At 43.8% G+C, this 22,059-nt stretch overlaps 1 protein-coding gene and 1 long non-coding RNA gene across 4 annotated transcripts in view; one reads left to right on the top strand and one right to left on the bottom strand.

The window, feature by feature from the left end:
* INPP5A (inositol polyphosphate-5-phosphatase A) overlaps positions 1-12,308 on the bottom strand; it is a 419,434-nt gene extending 407,126 nt beyond the window's left edge. The window contains exon 1 of one of the 3 annotated variants that reach the window (XM_074959113.1): positions 11,613-12,308. In XM_074959113.1, coding sequence (XP_074815214.1) covers positions 11,613-11,687 — 75 coding nt within the window. In that variant the 5' untranslated portion in view covers positions 11,688-12,308. The remainder of the gene's footprint in view (positions 1-11,612) is intronic. The other 2 variants (XM_074959111.1, XM_074959112.1) reach the window with 2 other exon arrangements.
* A 1,140-nt stretch (positions 12,309-13,448) lies between these two features.
* LOC141991675 (uncharacterized) lies at positions 13,449-21,734 on the top strand. Its single transcript, XR_012640427.1, has 3 exons — positions 13,449-13,559; positions 20,335-20,382; positions 21,506-21,734. It is a non-coding gene; the product is annotated as an uncharacterized LOC141991675 (long non-coding RNA).
* The last annotated feature ends 325 nt before the right edge of the window (positions 21,735-22,059 follow it).

Consider the following 22,059-nt stretch of genomic DNA (forward strand, 5'->3'; position numbering starts at 1 on the left):
GAGGTACTTGGTAACTGAGCGAGCTGGGGGCAGTTAGGGACTCCTCTGATTGGTACAGCAGGGAGCCAACCCCCACATCATTATAGTCCACCTTAACCCCTCCTACGACGGGGTGGGGTGGTCAGTAAGGTCCTGGCAAGGGAATTGCTGAAGCGACCTGGATGAAAAGGAGAGGGAGCTGGTGGAAGTCATCTGTCCCGTTCCACCCCATCCCCCACCCCCCCCAGAACTGGACGTTCCCGGCTGTGGATCTGCTGGAGGGACATGAACAGAAAGGTCGGGGGTGGGGGGGGGAAGAGGAGAAAAGAGGGCGGTAAAAGCACTCACACCGCACCCCAGGTTAATTGTGGGGGTTTCATCTGCACTGCACATTTTATCTGCTGGGTTAGTCCCAGACATCTAATAATAAAGTTGCAGCCTGATTAAACTCATATCTAATGTCTCCTGTCATTCTTTCAGCATAGCCAAACAATAACTATTACACATAGTGCAGAAAGCAGCAAGGATTCATAGACTTTTCCCACCTACTATTTGAACCCCTCCACCCACGTTTGTTTTCCTAATATGATCAATCTTAGATCATCAGAAACTTGTTTTCCTGGTAGATTTCCAAGTGATCCTGTTAAACCTGTAAATGAAAAGGCTACCAAGCCTTTTTGAATATATCCTCACTTTTTAAAAAAAAATAATTAAGACAGGGAAACAAAACGTTTAAGAGATAAAAAGGAGATGCCTTTTTAGCAGTCTGAAGGGAGACAAAAGTAATGGAATGAAGAAGAGAACAGAAATGAGAAGAAACAGAATGGAGAAAAAGTAAATACCACAAAAAAACACATTAACTTGAGGCCTTTTAGAGACACATCATACAATTACTGAGAGCCTGATTAGCGCTGTGTGTGAAACTTCCAGTGAAATCAATTTATATAAAAGGAAACACTCTGATGAGATCTTGGAAACAAACAAAATCTCTGAAATTTGAGATCGGTATTCCTATTGCTTAGGGGTTGCCAATCATCCAGGACTGGCCTGGAGTCTCCAAGAATTAAAGATTAATGTTTAAAGATTATGTCATGCAAAGAAACCTCCAGGAGTAAGTCCAACCAAAACTGGCAACCCTACTCTTGCTATAAAAGTCAAGGTTTGAATCCTTTTAAATACAGATTTAATCCACATGGAAAATATCTAGTATCAACCGTTTCCAAATTTCAAATTACAACATACAATTATAGGTGAAATACAGGTTTCAGAGTAACAGCCGTGTTATTGTAAGTAGGCAACAATACATGCAGCAAAAGTAAACTAACCGACACTGGTATTAACACTTTCTCTTAAGTAGTCTGCTACTTGCCTAATAAACTGAAATTCAAATACTTTGAAAACAGTTTCTTAAGCCATGACCTGTGATCCACTGATGGATGGTCTTTGAAATTCAGTATATCAAGTGATGCTAACTCTCCTCCTTGTTTTACCTAAAAAACACGTCATATTAAAAGAGAGCTAAAATACATACTTGCCTCATATTACTTTTCCATGTAAGCAACTGCTGTAGGTGCCAGACAATCATCATCAATGGGAGAAAAGATGGTCCACAAGATAATCACTTCAGTCTCCTGCCTAGAGGGGACTGAACAATGTCGGATCTTGGAAATATTAAAGCCCAGCTGCTGAGAGTATTGTAAAATCCTGTGTATGTATTTTAATAAAAAAAAGTACAGCTGATTTTAAACACAGAAATGCAGTTTGAATAATATAAACTTTGCACTTATTTATTTCCGAATAAACAGCTTTCTGAAGCCCATATTCCAAGCAGATTGGCCAGCACAACTTTTTCCATCCATTTTCTTCAGCAAATAGAAAATAATCTACTTGAGTCTCTTGTGTAGGTACATTCAAAATGTTTTATTGTTTTATTACTCTGTAGAGTCTTAATTTATTCTCACATTAATAAGGACAATAAACTGCTTTATTCTTTAATTCCCTCTCAGCAGTCATTGACTATCGCATCCTTAGGGAGCTGAAAATAAAAGTTGAATTCTGAGCATAAGTTAACCATCTGCATGCCTCTCAAAAGTGGAGGAAGTGATATGCGTGTGTCACACAGCTAAATAGGACAGAACCACAGGGATTCTACATGCCACCTGAAAGAGGTATATATCTGTGTTACAGACGTCTTCTATTTTGCAACCCTATCATCTCAGAAGGGGACTGCTGTCTTCTGTAAGCGAGTGAGTCCTGAACGCATGAGTTACTTATATGCTGCCATCTGGAAAGCTACACAGCTGCTTTAATGTCACTTAGAACTTATATAAGTACCATGTAAAGGGCTTATGAAAGTTATTGTCAAAACTGCATGTGCGAGAGCAACAGGTATGCTGTGCATATGTACGTTGTGCTGTTTATCATCATTTACCTAAGCCACAAGCAAACAAGGAGCTAACAAACTGATGCAGGCTCCCAAATCAACTATCGTCCGCAGTTTATTAAGCGGGAATACACGCAGTTTCAAGCTGTTCCTTGTGTGCGCGCGAAAAAACGATCCTATGATAATGTAGTTGCCCCTCTCAGGCATTGTTACTACCTGTCCTATTAACAAGGTATAACGAACGCCACAACAAAGAAGGCACTCAAGTGCTGCAGAGGAAAATGAGACCCTATGATTTCTTGCCCCTCCCCCCACCTGACTATTTTTTATATCAAGTGGGGAAATTTTAGGTGGGGCCAAAATGAGGCCCACATTTAAGTTTCAACTTTTCCCCCCAAGCTTCACCTGATTTAACAAATGCTAACAAAACAGAAGTGAAAGAGGTGGGGAAAAGATACAACTGAGATTCTTTTTTGGGGGGAGGGAAGATGGAAGAGTGTAATGGGGGGGAAAGGATTTAAAAAAAAAAAAAAAAGACAGATTTAAGATTCTGCCATAAAGATATCAATGCACTTGGTGACTGTATGCAGCATTTTCCAGTACGCTTCTAACTTCAAAGAAAGGAAACTGGGAAGGGCAATATTGTTATAACAACAAACAACGCTCATGTTATGCATCTTCACAGACAGCGGCTGCATACCACCCTCCAAATAAGAAAACTGAAAAGCAGACACCAACATCAGGGGACAGTAGAGAGGGGAGGGGAAAAGAAAGATTACAGTGATGGAAAGTGAGAAAGAAATGTTAAAGGTTTTGATATAAAAAAATAAAAACCAAACCCCCACAATTACTGAAAAATGCTTCTTCCTTGGCTCTCTAGAACAGCATTCATCAGTATTTGTTGGTTAGACCTAAAATTGGAATCCCCACTTATAATAGGATTGTTTTCCAATGTCACTTAACCCCGGATGCAGAAACAAAGTAGACCAGAAAATAAACTCAGATTTTAAGGCCAAATTCTCTAATGAGGGTTGCAGAAGGCCAAGTACATTGGTAGCAGTATGAAGGGAGCCCCTCCCGAGAGTTTACAACCAAGTGACATGATGCTGTTTTGCAGGAGGTCTTTCTGAACTAATGGATGGGTGCTTAGGGTGGGGCAGCAGTAGAATGGTTGATCACCAGTACACAAATTCATTGGCCAAGCTAGTGTTGGGGAATCCTCCTTTTTTCCCCTGTGTCTTCTCCCTCCTCCCCTCCAGCAGCCCAGCCTCTGTGCTCCTCACCACGGTATTTGAGCTAAATGCTAGAAAGAGGATTTGATCCTAATTAAGGTCCCAATTTCGCAAGGTATTTAAGCACGTGAGTAGTCCCACTGAAGCCAACAGGACTACACACATGTGTTGAAGTACCTTGCTAAATCAAGGCCTTCATCCAGCCAGACTTGACACTGTTTGTTTTTACTTCCTTGTTGTTGTACCACCATCCAAGATGATGCCAGAACAGCTCAAGGAATAAGAGCATGACAACTAAAGTGTTGCACATGTTTGTTCTTAGCAATGAAGTAAAAAAGTTAAATAATTTTGTAAAAAAGCATAATAGTTCAGATCTGAAGGAATAGTAAAAGGGGCTTTATCAAACTTCAAGCTTTGCTTAGGTACTATAAAGGTTTTTCTTAATACCCACTTGAAAAAATAAACACTTTTCCATCCTACAGAAATTAAGGTATCCAACAAAATTCAAAATAGTTTTTTCCTGAATAAAGTGTTTATCACCTCTATCAGGTAATACCAATTAAACTCATCGACATCTAGTGTGAGAAGCAAACTACACTGACTATTTCAAGCACGGAAAACTTGGATCACACTTAGTAAAGATTGAATTACGTACGGCATTCACCGTCCATTAAAGGACAAACTGGTTTTAAAAATGAAATGTCTAAATGAAAAGTATCTATGCTTCAGATTTAATGGCTTTTATCTTTCTCTTACCCACACTTTCATTCTGACCTGATTTTAGTGCCCACTACCTTGAGAACTGTTCGGACTAGACAGATAGCTGAGTATCATCAAAAAGCTTGTAATTACATCTATACAACATATAAAGCATTAGAGAGTGTATTTCCAGAGCACCTCAGTGACTTAGGAGCCTAAATCCCATTGACACTCACTGAAAATGGGCCTTGGGCACTTTTGAAAATTTTATCCTAACTATCTAAGTCAAAGAGTCAGTAATAATATTGGCAGGTAAAAATCTTGCTAGAACTGAAATGAGGAAAAAACAAGACGGCAACCAGAATGACCTGATTTTACGAACGGGTGCTCTCTCACTTAAGTTATTTTTCCATATTGTAGTTGAACTTGGGCCACACTGACACAAATACTTTTACAACTAGTAACATTTCTAAACACTAGTTCTGAACCAATGACCAAAATAAAGCCCCAAAGAGTATCACCCACCGCTACTCACCTAAAAGACAAACACCCTAGCGCTACCCCCAGGACTAAGAACCAGTATTTTTGTTTAAATAATACATTCTTTGTATTGATGATGGAATTTTAGTTAGGCCCAAATTGTGACCTACCTTAAAGTTTCACCTTTCTCCACCCCTAACCTCAAGGTCCATCTGATCTGTCTACCTGAAAGAGGGGAAGAGAAGTGGTTGTCTGCCTGCATTGGGTGGGAGTAGGTGATGGTATCTGCCTCAACAAAAAAAAGATAGGTATGACCTGTGCTTGTACGCATGTGAGCCAGTCTGCTACATTCATTGACAACAATATATTAAGAAATTGATTATTGACTTTCATGCAGGATATTCCTGCTTGCAAACACGATTGCCCGGATACACACTAACAATTGAAACTAAGATCCCAACACTGCAAAGAGACCCTCCTGAGCTAAGTCCCACTGAAGTTAACAGGATGTTTTGTGGGTACAGTAACTCTTCACTTAAAGTCGTCCCGGTTAACGCTGTTTCGTTGTTACGTTGCTGATCGATTAGAGAACATGCTCGTTTAAAGTTGTGCAATGCTCCCTTATAATGTGGTTTGGCAGCCGCCTGCTTTGTCCACTGCTTGCAGGAAGAGCAGCCCGTTGGAGTTAGCTGGTGGGGGCTTGGAACCAGGGTGGACCGGCAGCCCCCTATCAGCTCCCCACTCTCCTAAGTTCCCTGTGCGGCAGCCGCCCAGCAGGCTATCAACTGCCAGCAGTTCAGCTGTCCCGCCCCCCACTGCCATGTGCTGCTCCTGCCCTCTGCCTTGGAGCTGCTCTCCAGAGCCTCCTGCTTGCTGTGCGAGGTGGGGGAGGGGAGGGAGGGACTAATGTCAGGGTGTTCCCCTCCCCCTGTTCCTGCACCCACTTACCCCTTCTCCATATACAACAGGGTGGGGACACAGACGGAGAGAGACAGAGAAAGCTTGGGGCAGCAGCTGCTGTCTCAACTTCCTGATCAACTTAAAAAGACAATGTACTTAAGAGTGGTGTCAGCGTACTTAAAGGGGCAATGCGCATCTCTCTCTCTCCCCCACACACAGGGTGTGTGTCTGTCTGCCATGCTGTCTCCCCTCCCTCCATCTGTGCACCCTTGTAGAGTGAGAGACTACATTAACAACATGTTAACCCTTGAGGGCTCAGCCAAAAGCTAGTTAATCATTTAGTCTGGTGAAAAAGTTTTCCCTGGCACCTAACCCTCCACCCCCATTTACATTAATTCTTATGGGGAAATTGGATTCGGTTAACATCGTTTCGCTTAAAGTTGTATTTTTCAGGAACATAACTACAACGTTAAGCGAGGAGTTACTGTATAAAGATCTGCTTTGGTGGATCCCTTTGCAGTTTCGTGGTACATGTTTATCATAAGCTTTAGCAGACCTATCCTTCCTCAGTGCTGTTCACCCCTCCTCACACACTTCTGGGGAAGATTAACATTTGAAATGTTTCCTAAACAACTCACCCATTTCCCCAACCACCATCTTATCACACACAACTGATGGGCTCCTAACTCTTATTCTAAAGAAAATGAAAAGCAACAGCAATAAGTAATTTATTACTTCTTAATTAACTGAACAAACTGCAGAAAGCTGGGATGGGAGGAGGAAAGTAGGTCATCGCTGGATCTTACTAAACTGCAGACCTTAAAGTCCTAAACTGTTTTGTTTTTTTACTGGAAGTTAATGGTTTGTCTGTTTTAGTGAAAACTCCTCACAAGTAGAATCTGGCTACTCAGCATTCCAGCAACAGGTGTTTTGTTTATTTGTTTTAATAGTGTGCTAAAACAACCTAGACAAAAAATACACACCCCTAAATCTGATGCAAACATTAACTATGATTTTAATATAATCAAAACTATACACAAACACACACACAAATGTGCCAGTCAAATTAAGTTCTTTGCTACTACGAACACTGTCTATCCATTGTCAGGTAGATGTGAAGTTGTGTAAGTGCAGCAGAAAAAGCAAAAGGGGGGGGGGAGGGGAGAGAAAAAAAAAAGCAGTAGCCTACAGGTAACCTGAACTCCCATCTTCTGTTGTCAGCAACCGTATACTGTGATCAACAGGAAATGTTTATACAGTGAGACTTGTGTTAAATGATTAAATACAGTACATAAGAACATAAAGCAAGTTGTATGCACCAACATATCTGTAGAATACATTCGCAAATCTCAGAAACATTGCATTTATGCTTCTAATGAAACAGTCCCAATGACTGGGTTTCTTGATCTCTCCTTCCCCCCAGTTCAGTCACTCATGACCGTTAAACCCAGCAATACGAACTCATGAGTTCGTGAATAATCTGCTATAAATGGGGCAGATGACTGAAGGGAGCAAATCAGTAAGCTATGAGAAGTTACTTTCCCCAATACAAGGGCACAAGATACCAATTCTCACTCATTACTAAAATGGTAACCAAAATAGCAATACTACTAATCTGAGATTAACAAAGGTCATGCCACCCAACTGAAACTCTCTACCATGAAAAAAGATTTTAATCTGCTCCACTGTGAAAAGTTGGTTTCAAATAAGGAATAAGCCAAGTAAGCAGTGCCAATCTTAATAACCTTATTTGGAGTGCGAGTCATATTTTTGCTGCACAGCAACATCAGTGCTACAAACTAGAGAAAGTTATTTACCATAAAGCCTGTGTAATCACAGTTTATTTGGATGATGCAGAGGGAAGAGAAATCACACACACTTTTTAGTCTGAAGGCTGGAAGAGCAGCAGCCACAATACCTTGATGCAACCAGGTCCAGTAAATCCATATAACTGTAGATCTCCTGGACTCTCCCCTCAACTTGCCCCCCACACTGCCCTCATTCATGGTTAGTTTCAAAACGGCAGCACACGGGGTTTCAAGGCCTGTGAGTGCAGTTTCCTTTGGGCAATCTTAATATGGGATTTAAGGTGTGTAAAGCCTTGCACAAACCTTCTGCACAAGGATGAATTACACACCAATGAGCCAAAGAACACAGTATAGCGTTGCACAGAATATTCAGATTCAAACCTCCAACCCACCTCCAATTTCCAAGTTGTACCATTAAAAATGAATTACACTACATTTTGAGGCCCAGCAATACCATACTAAAATGTACAGAGAGGAGTTAGATTTAATGAAAAATTAAAAACTCAGAATAAAAGAAATATGGGCACTGGAAAGCATTTTTCAGGCAAAAATCTTAAAGTCAATATATATTAAGTGGGTGAAATCTACAAAAATAAGTACTTATTTGCTAGTGCAATCAGTTCACGTCACAGCTTCTTCCACAGAACAGATTCTTATTCTTTTCCTGAATAATAAGATCCCAACAAACAAAAGCAATCATCTGCTAACTCATAAATATGGAACCTAAAAGCTTAAATCCACAAACCAGTCTAATTTCAACTTCATCATACTTTAATGAAACCAACATAATTCCAGAAACCTGACTGGTCAATTGCCAGGCACAATTAAAACAGCACCAAACCAGAACTGTAATCAAGAAACTTCAGGCCAGTCTTTTTATTGCCCACCTTAAAGTTGATATATCCAAATACACCCTCTCTTTTTGTTTTCATTTTAAGAGAATAACCAACATATTCCTTTTTGGGGTCATGTACATTTCAATGAATAATAAAAATGCTTCAGATCCTCTAAGAATTTTAAAACCTCCTACAACACAAATTAAGAGCTTCCAGGCAGTCACTGAATCTCAAGACATGGATTACCTCAATGACAGTGCTCAAAAGTCAAGAGATAAAATCCCTACCAGCCATAGGAGAATTTACATAACACATTCTGAGCTAATGCTCTAGCATGTATTTTTCTGAAGAGAGAAAGCATACTGAGACTAATTACTTTGCCACTTCAGGCTCTGGTCCTGCAAACACATTTATAATTGTATTGCACTCAGTGAGACTACCCATGTACATAAAGTTATTCACCCGAGTAAAAGTATGAAGGATCAAGGCCATAATTTGTACATATTCCTTTTATAATACAAAACTGAATACATGTGCATTTTAAAATAAATGTAGGCTGAATTCAAACTGTGTTTAATAAAATTAGTTAAAAGACTAACTGTGTCTTTAATGCAGGCATCTATCAGTGTCCTATGAATGGTGAAATTCCACTTGCTTTAACTATGACAACGACAAAAAAACTGGAACTTGCTCACTGAGGTACACTTAAACAATGATTTGCGTATAACACATGAACATGAGGCAAATCTAATGTTAGTTCACTTGGCTACAGTCTTCAACTAAGAGAATCTTGGGCCCCAAATCATGCAAAGACTTACGCATGTTCTCAATTTTATGAGCTGTGAGGCAATGGGACTACTCCGTTCACCGCGGGTGAAAGCCTGGTTTCATCAAAAAGTCAACTGGAGCTTTGCCATTGACTTCAGAGGGACCAGAATTCACCCCGTACATGTAAGTCCTTGCAGGATCGGAACCCTGGCTGTTATCCCAGCTATCATTCTGAAGGTTGTGCAGTTTAAAGCATTTTGATAAACTAACTTTTGCCAATTTACAAACAAAATTTCTCCTCTTTGCTTTTTAATCCTAGACATGTCAAGTGCTATAATATTATTTTTTCCTCTGGAAAAATATTTAAAATATTTCTGTGAATAATATATTGCGCTAAACAAAAATTAAAGCATTATATTTTCATGACATGATGTAAAAAAATATTGGGGGGGGGAGGGGAAGTATAGCTGAGTTGCAGCATTTTTGAGATTACTGGAAGGAATGCAGTAGATTTCCCCCTCCCCCGTGAGAATGAAAGCAATGTAAGGTTTTATTTCTGAAGCTTCAGAACCACAGCTAAGGAACTGTATCATCTGAGACCATGATATATTGCTTGATATGTTAAGAAAAAATGAAAAAACCTAGAAGAGTATAAATAATATTCCAAGAAAGCATTTTGCTGCAGACTAAATTACTCTGGTTACCTTGACATTTTAACTAAGGCCTCCAAAGAAACAAAAGTCCACCTTCAGCAAATATTCAACTTACAAATTTACTGGTAGGAGAACAAAACAGCTGACATAAAATACACCAACGCTGGGGAAAAGGGCATTTAAAAACAAATAAGTAGTCAAGTTTTATGGAAAAAAGTGCAACACCTTATAAATATTTACAAAAATACAATAATATTAGCTAAATAAAAACAGATTTATCATACACAACCACCATAAAAAGAAAAGGAGTACTTGTGGCACCTTAGAGACTAACACATTTATTTGAGCATAAGCTTTCGTGCATCCAATGAAGTACCTCACGAAAGCTTATGCTCAAATAAATGTGTTAGTCTCTAAGGTGCCACAAGTACTCCTTTTCTTTTTGCGAATACAGACTAACACAGCTGCTACTCTGAAACTAGTCATCACCAGATATCACTCCAAGCCTTTCTGGTTTTAAAAATGTATGTATAATTGGAGAGATTCTAAAAAGCTACAGAAAGGAAAACTACTTTTGCTTGACAGCAGTTTCACTGAGTTGCTCAGAGCTCTCTGAAGGCTTAAGTGTAGAGGAGTGTGTGTACATGAACATGGCTAATCCTTTAAATGAGAGTCAATCTCCGATTTGTAGTTTCTAATTAAAAAGCACTAACACACTCTTGCCTTTATTCCTTTCATACGTGAAACAATTTCTCTAACAGCAACGCCCCACTGACAGCTACCACCTTTTCCCTGGCATTTCCGACTTGGAAGTCTACTTCGTTTATACAGTCCTCGGGGAGCGTGTATAAACAAAAAGAAACACAACAAAGTCACCAGGGCACGGAGTGAACATGACACACTGTTGCTAACCGGCTGATGATAAACAAACAAACTTTCCCCAGCGAGCAAGCCTTGGGGCGGTGGATTTGCCGCTCAGGGGTCTTCAGAGGCAGACCCTAGCAGTTTTCTATCTAGGAATGGAGGATGCATGGGAAGCAGTGAATCCTTCCCCCACCCCTGGCAAGGAAGGGCCTGCTTCAGGCGGGGGGACGGGTGGGGAGGAGGCAGAAGGCTAGCTGGCCCCGCACTGCACAGACTTTGCTGCATGCTGCCGGGAATGGGGGTGGACCGGGACAGCGGAGCTGCGAGGAGGCTGGGAAGCTTCCCCAGCCCCGAGGCAGGGCGTGCGGGGAAGAGGCGGCTGCAGCAGCACGGAGGCAGTCGCTTCCCACGCCCGGCAGGCAGGACCGACCCCGGCCCGCCCGTACGTGCGGGACCCGCCCGTGAGAGCCGCGCTAGGAGCGGTGACGGTGAGATGATGCCCCCCTCCCCTTGCCCCGGGCCGGTGAGGCAGCTGGAGCCGGAGCCCTTTCTCCAGGCCCCTCCCGCCGCCGGGGTGGCTCAGAGGACGAGCACGAACCTTGCAACTGGCCGGTGCTCCCCCTGGCAGTGCCCTAGCGCTGGTGCTGCCCGTGCAAAGTCCGCCCCCGGGCTCGGACTGGGCGGCGCTCCGAGCCCCTACCCCCTTCGCCCAAGAAGAACCAGGGGGCGGCAGGGCGCTAGGACCGGGCAAAACCCACCCACCAAGGCAGTGAGCAGCCTGGGATCCTGCTCGTTATTCCGAGCCACTCCGGGGAGATGCACCGGGACCTTCGCCGCCCCAGACACACACACACACACACCCCCGCACAGCCGGCATCCTCCGCGCAGCCCGGCCAAGGGCTCGGGCGCCGCACGGGCGAGCTGGGACCCAGGAACGCCCCGGGCGGCAGCGAGAACCTGGGCTCCCGCCTCCCTCCCGGTGTGCAGACACCCCCAGCCACGCTACTTACATCATCAAAGAGGGATCCAACGTTGGCTGTTACTAACAACATTCCGGTACCTGCCGCAGCCCCCTTCACCGCCATGACACCGCCAGGGGGGGAGAGTTTACAAATTCACACCCGCCCCCAAACCCGGGGCGAAGCGGGCTCTCCGTGGGAACGCCGGCGGGTGGGCGGGGTGCGACCGGCGGGCCGGGGGAGCCCTGGCCCCGTGGAAGTTTCCAAGTCAGTTTCAAAGCCCCCCGGGGGGAGCTGCTGCCCCTCTGCAGCCCCTGCCTCGCTCACTCGCTCGGCTGTGCGCCAGGGGAGGAGCAGGAAGGTAAGCGAGGGATTCTCAGTCCTCCCGCCGGGGGGAGGCACGGAGACATCAGTGCCAAGCAGCCCCTGGGCTCATTGCTGCCGGATCACCCTCTCCCCGGCTCCCGGGCTGGAGGCGAAGACTTTGTTCTTAGATTTCCCCCTTCGCAGCCATTAGGCTCCCGCCAGGAAAGTTCCTGCTGGTGGCGGCGGCGGCGGCGGCTGAATCCCTGTGCATGGCCAGGCTCTGCGGAAGGGGCTCCAGCGGTCTCCCCGCACGCGCCCGGGCAGCGGCACTGCGCGAAGCCCCCGGCACAGCCAGAGCTGCCCTTGCCGCTGCTGCTACTCCCAGCCTTTGGCTGCAATAACAGAGGCAGCGGGGACTAGGGCTCTGCGCTCTCTGACGTCACAGGCCTGACACGACGGGGCTGCTCTTAAAAGGGCAACGTCAGCTAGCTCCCTGCTGCTGTCCAAGGGGCGGGGGGAGAGCGACTGGCAGGCGTGTCCCCACCAGCAGCCCCCTCTGTGCCTGTCTGTGGGTGATCTGTGGTTTATCACTGGCTGAGGCCCCTCCTGGCTCCCTGTTGAGGGAGGGAAGGTTCGGGCATTGGCATACAGGTCCATGCACAGATCCCTTTACTTCTACTCTAGCTCAGTAGATAAAGTACCAGACTGGGACTCAGTAGACCTGGGTTCCATTACTGGCTTGGCCACTGCCTGCTAGGTGACTTTGGGCAAGTCACGTTGGTTCACTGTGTGTTAGCTTCCCCATCTGCAAAACGGGAGTGATCATACTGATCTCCTTTGTATAGCACATAATAAGTGCTATATAAGCATTTTGTTCTATTATTATTACATGTAATACTGCTTCTCTGAATTATATACATTATGGCCCTATTCTATACACCCTCTTTGGACATTTGTTACACTTAGCATTTGGGGACCTCTTTGCTTCCTGCTCCTCAAGGAACTGAAATTGAATGTTCTGGATGCACTGAGCTGGTGGCAGTTGGTCTCAGAATGAAGCAGGCCAGGACGCTTTGAGAGATGGGGGAATTAAGGTGCGGTCTCAGGTGCAGTTTTGCTCTCAAGGTTCCAGCCCATGGTGATATACACTCAAAGTCTCATGAACAACAAAGGATTGCCCTAGTGGGGCTGCCCGATATAAACAGTCCAATTAACCTTTGTATGTTTGTTTTAATGTTTATCCAAATAAAGACAAAAACCCAACACACAATAGTTCCCAATCCTATGCTATGAAAGCAGAGCTCCTGTCTAGCACCAGGGACACTCCCTGAAGGAAGCAATCACACACTAGCCTGCAGTCACCCAGAGTTCAGTTCTTTCAGTCCTGCCACCCCATTTGCAGGTATTCTCAAGTATTCAACTATCAAGGGGGCTAGCACGGGCCCCCTTGCCAACAACAGGCTGCTGCTTAGCCGTTCTCTCCCAGCTCATGCCTTCTCTTCACAGGCTGCCTCTGACCTACTGCTCCTGCTCAATGCATCCTCTGGCTCCCTCCTGAGCCAGGTTCCCTCCCTTCCCAGTGCTGGATGAAGTATGGAGTCCTGTACTGGCAGGATGTTGTGCTGGAAGTTAACACTGCCCTCTAGGAGCTCACAGATTCATCACAACACCTTGAGAGAAGCAGGATTACAAGTAAGTAATGATTCCAGCAGGTGCCAAAATCACCTTATCCGATGAATTTGGCTGTCTTTCCCACTTGCTGTTGGGAAGAGCAGCCAACCACACCTAGCAGCTCAGCGTGGTGCTGCTCCCTTTTCCCCTCCAATGAGCAATGAGATGGCCCTCTGCTCCTCCTTCCTCTCTAAAACACCTGGCCTGGGAAGGGGCAGCGCGGGGTGAAGAACCCCCGAAGCCCCTTCCCAGGCTTGAGGAGAGGAGTGAAGAACCCCAGGAGCTGCAGGAGAGGCAGAACAAATGTGGGGCTACAACTGATTTGTGAGGACTGAGGGGACAGGATTGATTTGGGGTTTGTGACAGAATTAATTGCTGGGCAGAAGGATGGGCAGATGGGGTAATGAGACCCTCACCCACACTTTTTCAGACCACTTTAAGCACAGAGAAAAGCATTGTACAAAGAAGAAAAAACAAAGTTTGTATTTCAATTCATATATACAGAAGGAAATCTATGTCTTCTGTTAGCACAAATTCAAGTGCTGGACCAGATGCTTAGAGTGTGTCTGGAAGGCTTGACAGTACAAGACATCATAAAAGCTAGTGAGAATTAACTGATTTAATGAAGTGTCTATGAGAATATCCTCCTTGTTTGGGGAAAAAAGACCCTCCATTGGGATAGTGGTTTACATGTTAGATGGAGGTCAAGTCCTACACAATCTGACAAATGAAATGTAAGTTCCAGTGTGAAAACTGGTTCTCCATTACCCTAAGGGAATTGTAGTGAGAGGATAAGAAAGAGGAATCAGAGTTATATCAGATGTCCTGTAAAGCTATTCTGGGAAGAAGTGTCAATATCAGTGTGATAATAGCAACTATAATTTGTAAAGAGAGTGTTACAATAGGTAACTTCCCAATAAGGGGTGTTAAACATACTATCATATTCTACGTATATGATAATTTCTAAGAATGTAAAAAATTCTACTTTCCGAAAGTGCTTGATAAGAGAGGACTGTATGTGTGGAGGAAGGAATCAAACCTGAATATTGCAGTGTCTTAGCTTTCTCTCTATTATGCTTGAACACTGAACATGGTGTCAGAAGTGAGTTGGCGCCTACAGGCACAGGAAATCAGAAACAAAAAAAACAACTAAACAAAACCACACAAATGAAACAATAATCATAGCAGCATACCGGATTCCTGTCCCTGAGTAGGTGGACATAAAGGAGATGTGTTTAGCAATTGGACATTCTTTAGACCACTACAGAAAACTACAGAAGAGCAACCCAGAAACAAAAAAAAGAACAGCCAGCAGCCACACTATACATTCATTGTAATGGACAAAGGCTGACATATGCTCCAACAGCATCTAGATATATCAGCAGCAGATCAGGAGGACCTGTGTAAAATCCTAGTGGTGCCCCCAAAATAATTTTCAACCCACAAAAAATGTTGTACATGAAAAGTATCTTCAACAATTGTGATCAAGAATCTGGAGAAACAATAGATCAGAATATTGCCAGGCTACTGGACAATGGTTGACTCATCTGATTATCAAAGATTAAAAGATGAATGAATTTGGGATAGATTAGTAATAGGGATGAAAGATACAGACGCTTGAATGCAAATGCCTAGAAAGCCCCCAATAACTCTACCAAGAGCTATAGATGTGTGCAAAGCTAGTGAACAAGTTCATATCCAAATGCAGAGAATAAGTGGAGCAGACACACAGATAATTCACCAAGCAGCTCAGGGAAAGTAGTAAAACACAAAGAAAAACATACCAACATTCATGCAAAAGTAAATGTACAAATACAAAGTAGAGGCGACAAACAAAACACAAAGGAAGACCAGGGAGTGGGGGAGGCAAGGTAACTGTAGAGAAAAACATGAGTATGGAAAAATGCCCTACATAAGGGGGTTATATACCATAATTGTTCCAAGAAAAATCATTATGCCAAAGCTTGCTGATGAGAAAAGCAAAGGAAAAAAAATTGCACCATATGAAGGAATCAGTAACACAGAGAACCAGATTTTGCACGTTTGACATTAATGCAGTGCAAACCAGCAAAAATAATGACAGGTTTCAGAGTAACAGCCATGTTAGTCTGTATCTGCAAAAAGAAAAGGAGTACTTGTGGCACCTTAGAAACTAACAAATTTATTAGAGCATAAGCTGTCATGGACTACAGCCCACTTCACCGGATGCATCCGATGAAGTGGGCCGTAGCCCACGAAAGCTTAAGCTCTAATAAATTTGTTAGTCTCTAAGGTGCCACAAGTACTCCTGTTCTTTCAGCAAAAATAAATGGCATATAATGCTTAGACTAGCACCACATGCAAAGAGAAGACAGCAGCACACAAATAGGATACTAAATGCCAAATACACAGTGGGCCATTAGTGAATATGCTAAGCTACAAAAATTCCTCATCATTAGGCAGAAGAAAAAAGCAAAACTGCAACCAAGAAAAGTCAAATTAAAACTATTCAGTGGCAATGCCACTAAGACAGTGTAAATTGCAAAAAGAATACCAAGGAAAAGTATGAAGGCTGAAATCTGAGGTAGAACATACAATACAGGAAACCCTGTTTTCAGCTAAAAATTAGTTCAGGGAGTTACTGACACTCCTCCTGGGACAAATGTTTCACAAAATAGACACACAAGCAAAATAACCAACATATCCAGAGCAGACAATGCAGCATAGCATTCCCTGTAGCAGTACTGGATAAAGAAAGCTGGTACCTCGCGGCATATTGGACACCAGCAGGTCGATACAGATAGATGAGAATGCCTCTTGGGATCCAATCTCCAGCAGGAAAATAATCAACATTATTAGCAATACATACCAACAGGACTCTCAGGGATCAGTATCACAGCTGATGATATTCTAGCATACCAACGTGGGGACAGCATGGCAGAAGCTGTGGTAATCATGACCAGAACCTCACTTGTCTACAAGAAAGTGCCAGGGAAGTATCTGAAATTGAATAAATACAATATGAAATTGCAATTCACTATAGTATCCTTCTTGGGACATTTGCTGACCTCCCAAAGGCTATAACAAAAGGAAAGAGCAATACAGTAGATGCCAACACCTAAAGATGTTAAATCAGTTCAGACACTTAGAGCTAGTCTACATTAGGAACATTAAAGCGCTGCCGTGGCAGCGCTTTAACATGGCTCGCGTAGTTGTGGCAGAGCTCTCCCAGCACTCTAAAAAAACCATCTCCAGCACTGGTGCCCTGTCTATACTGGTGCTTTACAGCGCTGAAACTTGCTGCACTCAGGGCGGTGTTTTTTCATCCCCCCGAGCGAGAAAGTTGCAGCGCTGTAAATTGCCAGTGTAGACAAGCCCTTAGGATTTGTGAACTTTCTGAAAATTTTTTCCAAGCCTCTCAGTTGTGTGTGAACCCTTGAGGCAACTACTGGACAAAGATGCAGCACACACATTGTTATCTCAACATGATCCTGCCATCACAGTTTCAAGTCAGCAGGACTTGATGAAATTCTCCCTAGGGTATTTAAGGAACCAGCCAAAGCAATCTCTCAACATTAGTGATTATCTTCGAAAATTCATGGAGGACAGCTAAGGTCCCAGACCACTTGAGAAGGGCAAACATAGTTCCTATCTTGACCACTCAGCCGAACTTTCATACCCAGAAAGATATTGAAACAGATTTATTGTTTAATCTGATCAAACCTAGAGGATAATAAGGTGATACACAACATAAATTTGTCAAGAACAAATCCTGCCAAACCAACCTAGTTTCCTTCTTTGACAGTGTAGCCAGCCTAGTGTATAGAGGGGAAGCAGAAGAAGTTATATATCTGGACTTCAGTAAGGCTTTTGACACAGTCCCACATGACATTCTCATAGGCAATATGGTCTAGGCTAGGTGAAGTTACTGTAAGGTGGATGCATAACTGATTGGAAGATTATTCTTAAAGAATAGTTACCCATCATTCAGTGTGAAACTGGGAGGATGTACCAAGTGGGGTCCTGCAGGGTTCTGTCCTAGGTTTAGTACTATTCAATATTTTCATTTATGACTTAAATGATGGAGAGGAGATTATGCTTACAATATTTGAAGAGGACACTAAGATAGGAGGGGTTGTATTCACTTTGGAGGACAGGATTTCCAGAATAATCTTTATAAATTGGAAAACGGGTGTGAAATCAATGAGAAAGATGCATAGGAGAAAACCAGATGACAGGTGATAGAGGATGGCATCAGCAATCGGAAAGGGGCGGTGGAGCAATATAAGAAAAGAAAGATAAAGGTGGAAGGACTATGATATGATAAGCAAAAGTAATTTGTATCTAATGCAATGAAAATGGGGAGCCTAGGAACCTCTAGGTCAGCAATCCCTAAACTTTTGAGAGTTGAGTGCCCCCCCTTACCCTGTCTGTGACTCCCCACCCTCCCCCGAGCAAGACAGGAGTTAGGGGGCCAAGACTAGGGCCGCAACTGCGGGTGGGTCTGGGCCGGGGCCACAGCCAGGAGCTGCAGCAGGGGTGGGGGTGGGAGCGGAGCCACAGCTGGGTTGCGGTGGGGACCAGCAGCTGGCCCGCAGCGAGGTGCGACTCCACTCCCGGCCTTGCCACCAGCCTTGGCCCTGGACCAGAAATGGAGCCATGGCCAGTGGCTGAGGCTGGGGATGGGGCCAGGCATGCAGGGACTGGGAGCCAGGGATGTGGCTGGGGGCCAGACCGAAGCAGAGCTGGGGGTGGGAAGGGGCTGGGTGGCACTCCCTCCGCACCCCTGTGGGGCCTGGCCTCGGCCCCACCATGGGCCCCGGAGGGTCCTCCATGCTCCCTACGGGGGTGCACCCCACACTTTAGGGACCTCTGTTCTAGATGTGATTGCAATTCAAATGATAATAATTAATCATTAAAAGAGGCTCTCAAAGGAGATTGTAAAGAGGTGGGCCTCCCTAAGCACCTCCTTTTGGCCAGATATGGCACTGCAGGTGAGCCCCACCTCACTGGGTATCAACCATTCTGCTTGCACAGATCAAAGCAATAAGAAGCCAAACCAAACTAGTGAAAAGAAGTATCGCCGTTACTGAAGCCCCAGAGAAAGAGTACATGTAAAAACAAATCAAACGCCCTTACCTCAGGACCCAGGTTCAGATCTCCCAAATTATATATCCAAAACACAGTCACTGTGCCTGGTCAGACTAACCTCCTGGGAGCTGGAGAGAGATCACCTCCTTGTGCAGGCTATTCAGCTTCTAGGCTCTTTCCCCCCACTCAGCTTCCTCTTTCTGTTTAAACAGGTCACTGGGGCAGAGCAGGGAGTGTCCTAAATTGCACCCTGGCTGATCTGTGAACTCCAGGCTGACCCTTGAAGGGTCAGTATACTCTTTCCTAGGGGCTATATGGTCAGAATGATGTTAAGATGGTGATTATTTTGAATGATCTGAGGGGAGCAAGGTAGGCGTCAGGAAAAGCCAAAGAGAAGGAGAGTTAGATCAGTGATATCAAAAGCAGCCAAGTGGTGGAGGAGGCTAAAGACCAAAAAAGAGGCCCTGAGATTTAGCCAGGAAAGGGTCATTGGTGAGACCACTTCCAGTAACACAGGAGGGCGGAAACCAGACTAGAGGGAATCAAGGATGGAGTATATGAACACGGCTTTACATAACCTAACTTTTTTTAATACATGTATTAAATTGGGCAAATGCAGAAAGCTATGATTGGCAACAGAAATGGAGAGAAGAAGCTATTCAAAAAATGAAAGTTCCCTCCGATTCCATGAAAGAACTGATATTATCTTGTGATACCTTCCTTCTCCACTCCTGGCACAGGATCACTCATGATCCCAAAAAAGTCGACTCAGCTGATTGATTATGCTTCCTGCTTACTCATATAGGTAAAGAAGGGTTATTCTCAGTTTGAAAAAATTGTTTAGCAGTCATATTCAGTCCGAAGAAAGTCCACCAGTCATTTTTGTAACTTAATAACTAAATAAATATGGTCAATCTTTTACTCTGTTAACAAAACCAATCTTGCAGTTCCCACATGAGCAAAATTCCCAATGACTTTGATCAGAACTCTCACTGACTCCAATGGGGTTTCACCTGCATTAAGACTATAAGATTGTGACCACTTTTCTTTTGCCTAATGGGAGAAACAAGCAGGTGAAGAAAGTGTTCTAAGTCCTTGTGACATTCCCCAGGGTATAGTCTGGACTGTTGAACAGCAATGTCCCCTGAACTCTTAGCCTGGGGTGCCTTTTACACTACTTTGCTGGTAAACAACCACCTCCCCAGGGTCTACTCACACACAGCCACGAGCATGTAAAAATCACTCCCAGCTGAATACTCTCCCAGCTATCCAGAAATTATATACAGGGCAACACCCATACAGTCTCAGCCCCAGCCCTCTTCCCCAGAAACATGTGTCTTGTACTGCTTAGTATTCTACTGGACAGTGCAAACTCATAAGAAGTCCCTCATTCCAACACTGGGGATGATATATGACCAGCCTTGTTATCCCAAATGGATTTTTCCACACACTTTAATCCAAACGCACACTGGTGAAGATAAAACAAGTTTGTTAATTAGAGAAAGATACATTTTAAGCGATTACAAGTATAGAGGCATATAAGTCAGGATTGGTTACAAAAAGAAATAAAAAGATAAACATGCAAGCAAATTCCTAAACTTTACCAAGGCTAATAGAAAAACACAAGGACTTTGTCTCACCAAAAGCCTACAGTAGTCTGCTGGCTGGAAAACCTCCAGGCCAGGATCACTCCCCCGAGTTCAGTGATGCTTCTTTTGTCTTTCAGGTGATCTTGCTGCTGTGAGTAGAGATGGAGGGGAGAGGTGAGGTGGAGGTCAGTCTCCCATTTTATATCCCACTCCCCTCTTTGAGGGTAACCCCTCCTCAGCCAGAGTGTAGACTAACAGTATCCTGTGTATGGGAGGTTTGAAGTGTTTTTGGGACAAAATGTAAATTCTTTGTTTATACCTCCCCCCTGCCAGTGAATGGTCAATTAAATAGGTAATGACTGTTTAGCACTTTGCTGATGTGCCAGCATGTCCTTGTCTCTGAGAAAATGATTTGTGGGCATTACCCAGAGCTACAACATATTTCAGTAACAATCCTATAGCAAATTTCATAATTTTTACATGCAGTGATGTTACACCCATTTCAACAAGATAGCAATATTCAGCAGATTATGAGTTTTCAAATGATATCTCACAAGGCATTCTTTGTACAAAATATATCAAACATATAAAAGTGGTGAACATGGGGTATAGAGTGTCACACTCCTACTCACAGGCATCAATATCTTGCAAGCTCTGAGTTCATTATTCCCCCGTCTGTCTCTTCTTTTCCTCCTCTGGAGCAAGCGAGGTGGACATGAGGATGTTTTGTCCTAAGTTTTCTTTTTTTAAACAAATTAGGTCCCTTTCAGCAAAGCTCCTCCTGCTACTGGCTTCTGAATCCCTGTTCACTGCAGATTGCTCCCAGGGAAAAAAGATGAGGTGGCTTGGATTGTTTTTTCTAAAGACTCCCAGCATGTTAGTCACTTGAGCAACTGACAATAAGCAGGTTTCAGAGTAGCAGCCATGTTAGTCTGTATCCGCAAAAAGAACAGGAGTACTTGTGACACCTTAGAGACTACCACATTTATTTGAGCATAAGCTTTAGTGGGCTACAGCTCACTTCATCATGATAAAATTGTTAGTCTCTAAGGAGCCACAAGTCCTCCTTTTCTTTTGACAATAAGCAAGCTCCACTGGTTCACAGATCTTCTGTACCTGTGCTGCTCCTAGCATTTGGCTGCCACAGTGCTCTTCACTCTCATAACATCACAGATCTGACAGAGTTAGGATGCTCTGAAGGGGTAGTTCATTCCCCCTACCAATTTTTAAATTAAGAAACAATCCCTAATAGTTCTATAGGGTCTTTTTGTTCTGTTTAAAGAGTAGCTCTCATTTTCTGATTTTTAGATATATATTTCAAAATTCATCGCCTGCCTTTGGTTCCAAGTGAGAGGAGGTGCTGCCGATGGATAGAGGGGACAGCATTCATCATATCAGCACTAAGAAGCTGAGAACCAGAGTCCCAGCTGCTCTGCTAGAAACTCTTCCTGCGGGAGGGGGACAAAGGAACCAGCTCTAGATATGCAACAGGAAACCCATAAACTACCTGCTCCTGAGGGTGGGATATAAAATATAAGGCCATGATCATGGAAGTACATTACTTACAAACACAAAATACAGTACTAGTGGAAAATACATTAACCAAATATCACTGTTTCATACTGCAGATGATCAAAGGATTACATGAATTTTAATCCTTTGCAAAATACAGTATAATCTCTCCCCTTTCACCTATTAATATATCTATAAAAGAGCTAGTAACATGGTTACAGGGCAAGCAGCACTTTAGGCCCCTTTCAGCCCTTCTCAAGCATATCCTTCAGGTGACAGGCCTGGCTTCCTGCCCCTTTCTCGAAGGGTCAAACCATGTGATCCATCCACTCTTGGATTGCATCTCTGGG

Source organism: Natator depressus, chromosome 7 (assembly GCF_965152275.1).
Source record: "Natator depressus isolate rNatDep1 chromosome 7, rNatDep2.hap1, whole genome shotgun sequence".
Lineage (NCBI taxonomy): Eukaryota > Metazoa > Chordata > Testudines > Cheloniidae > Natator > Natator depressus.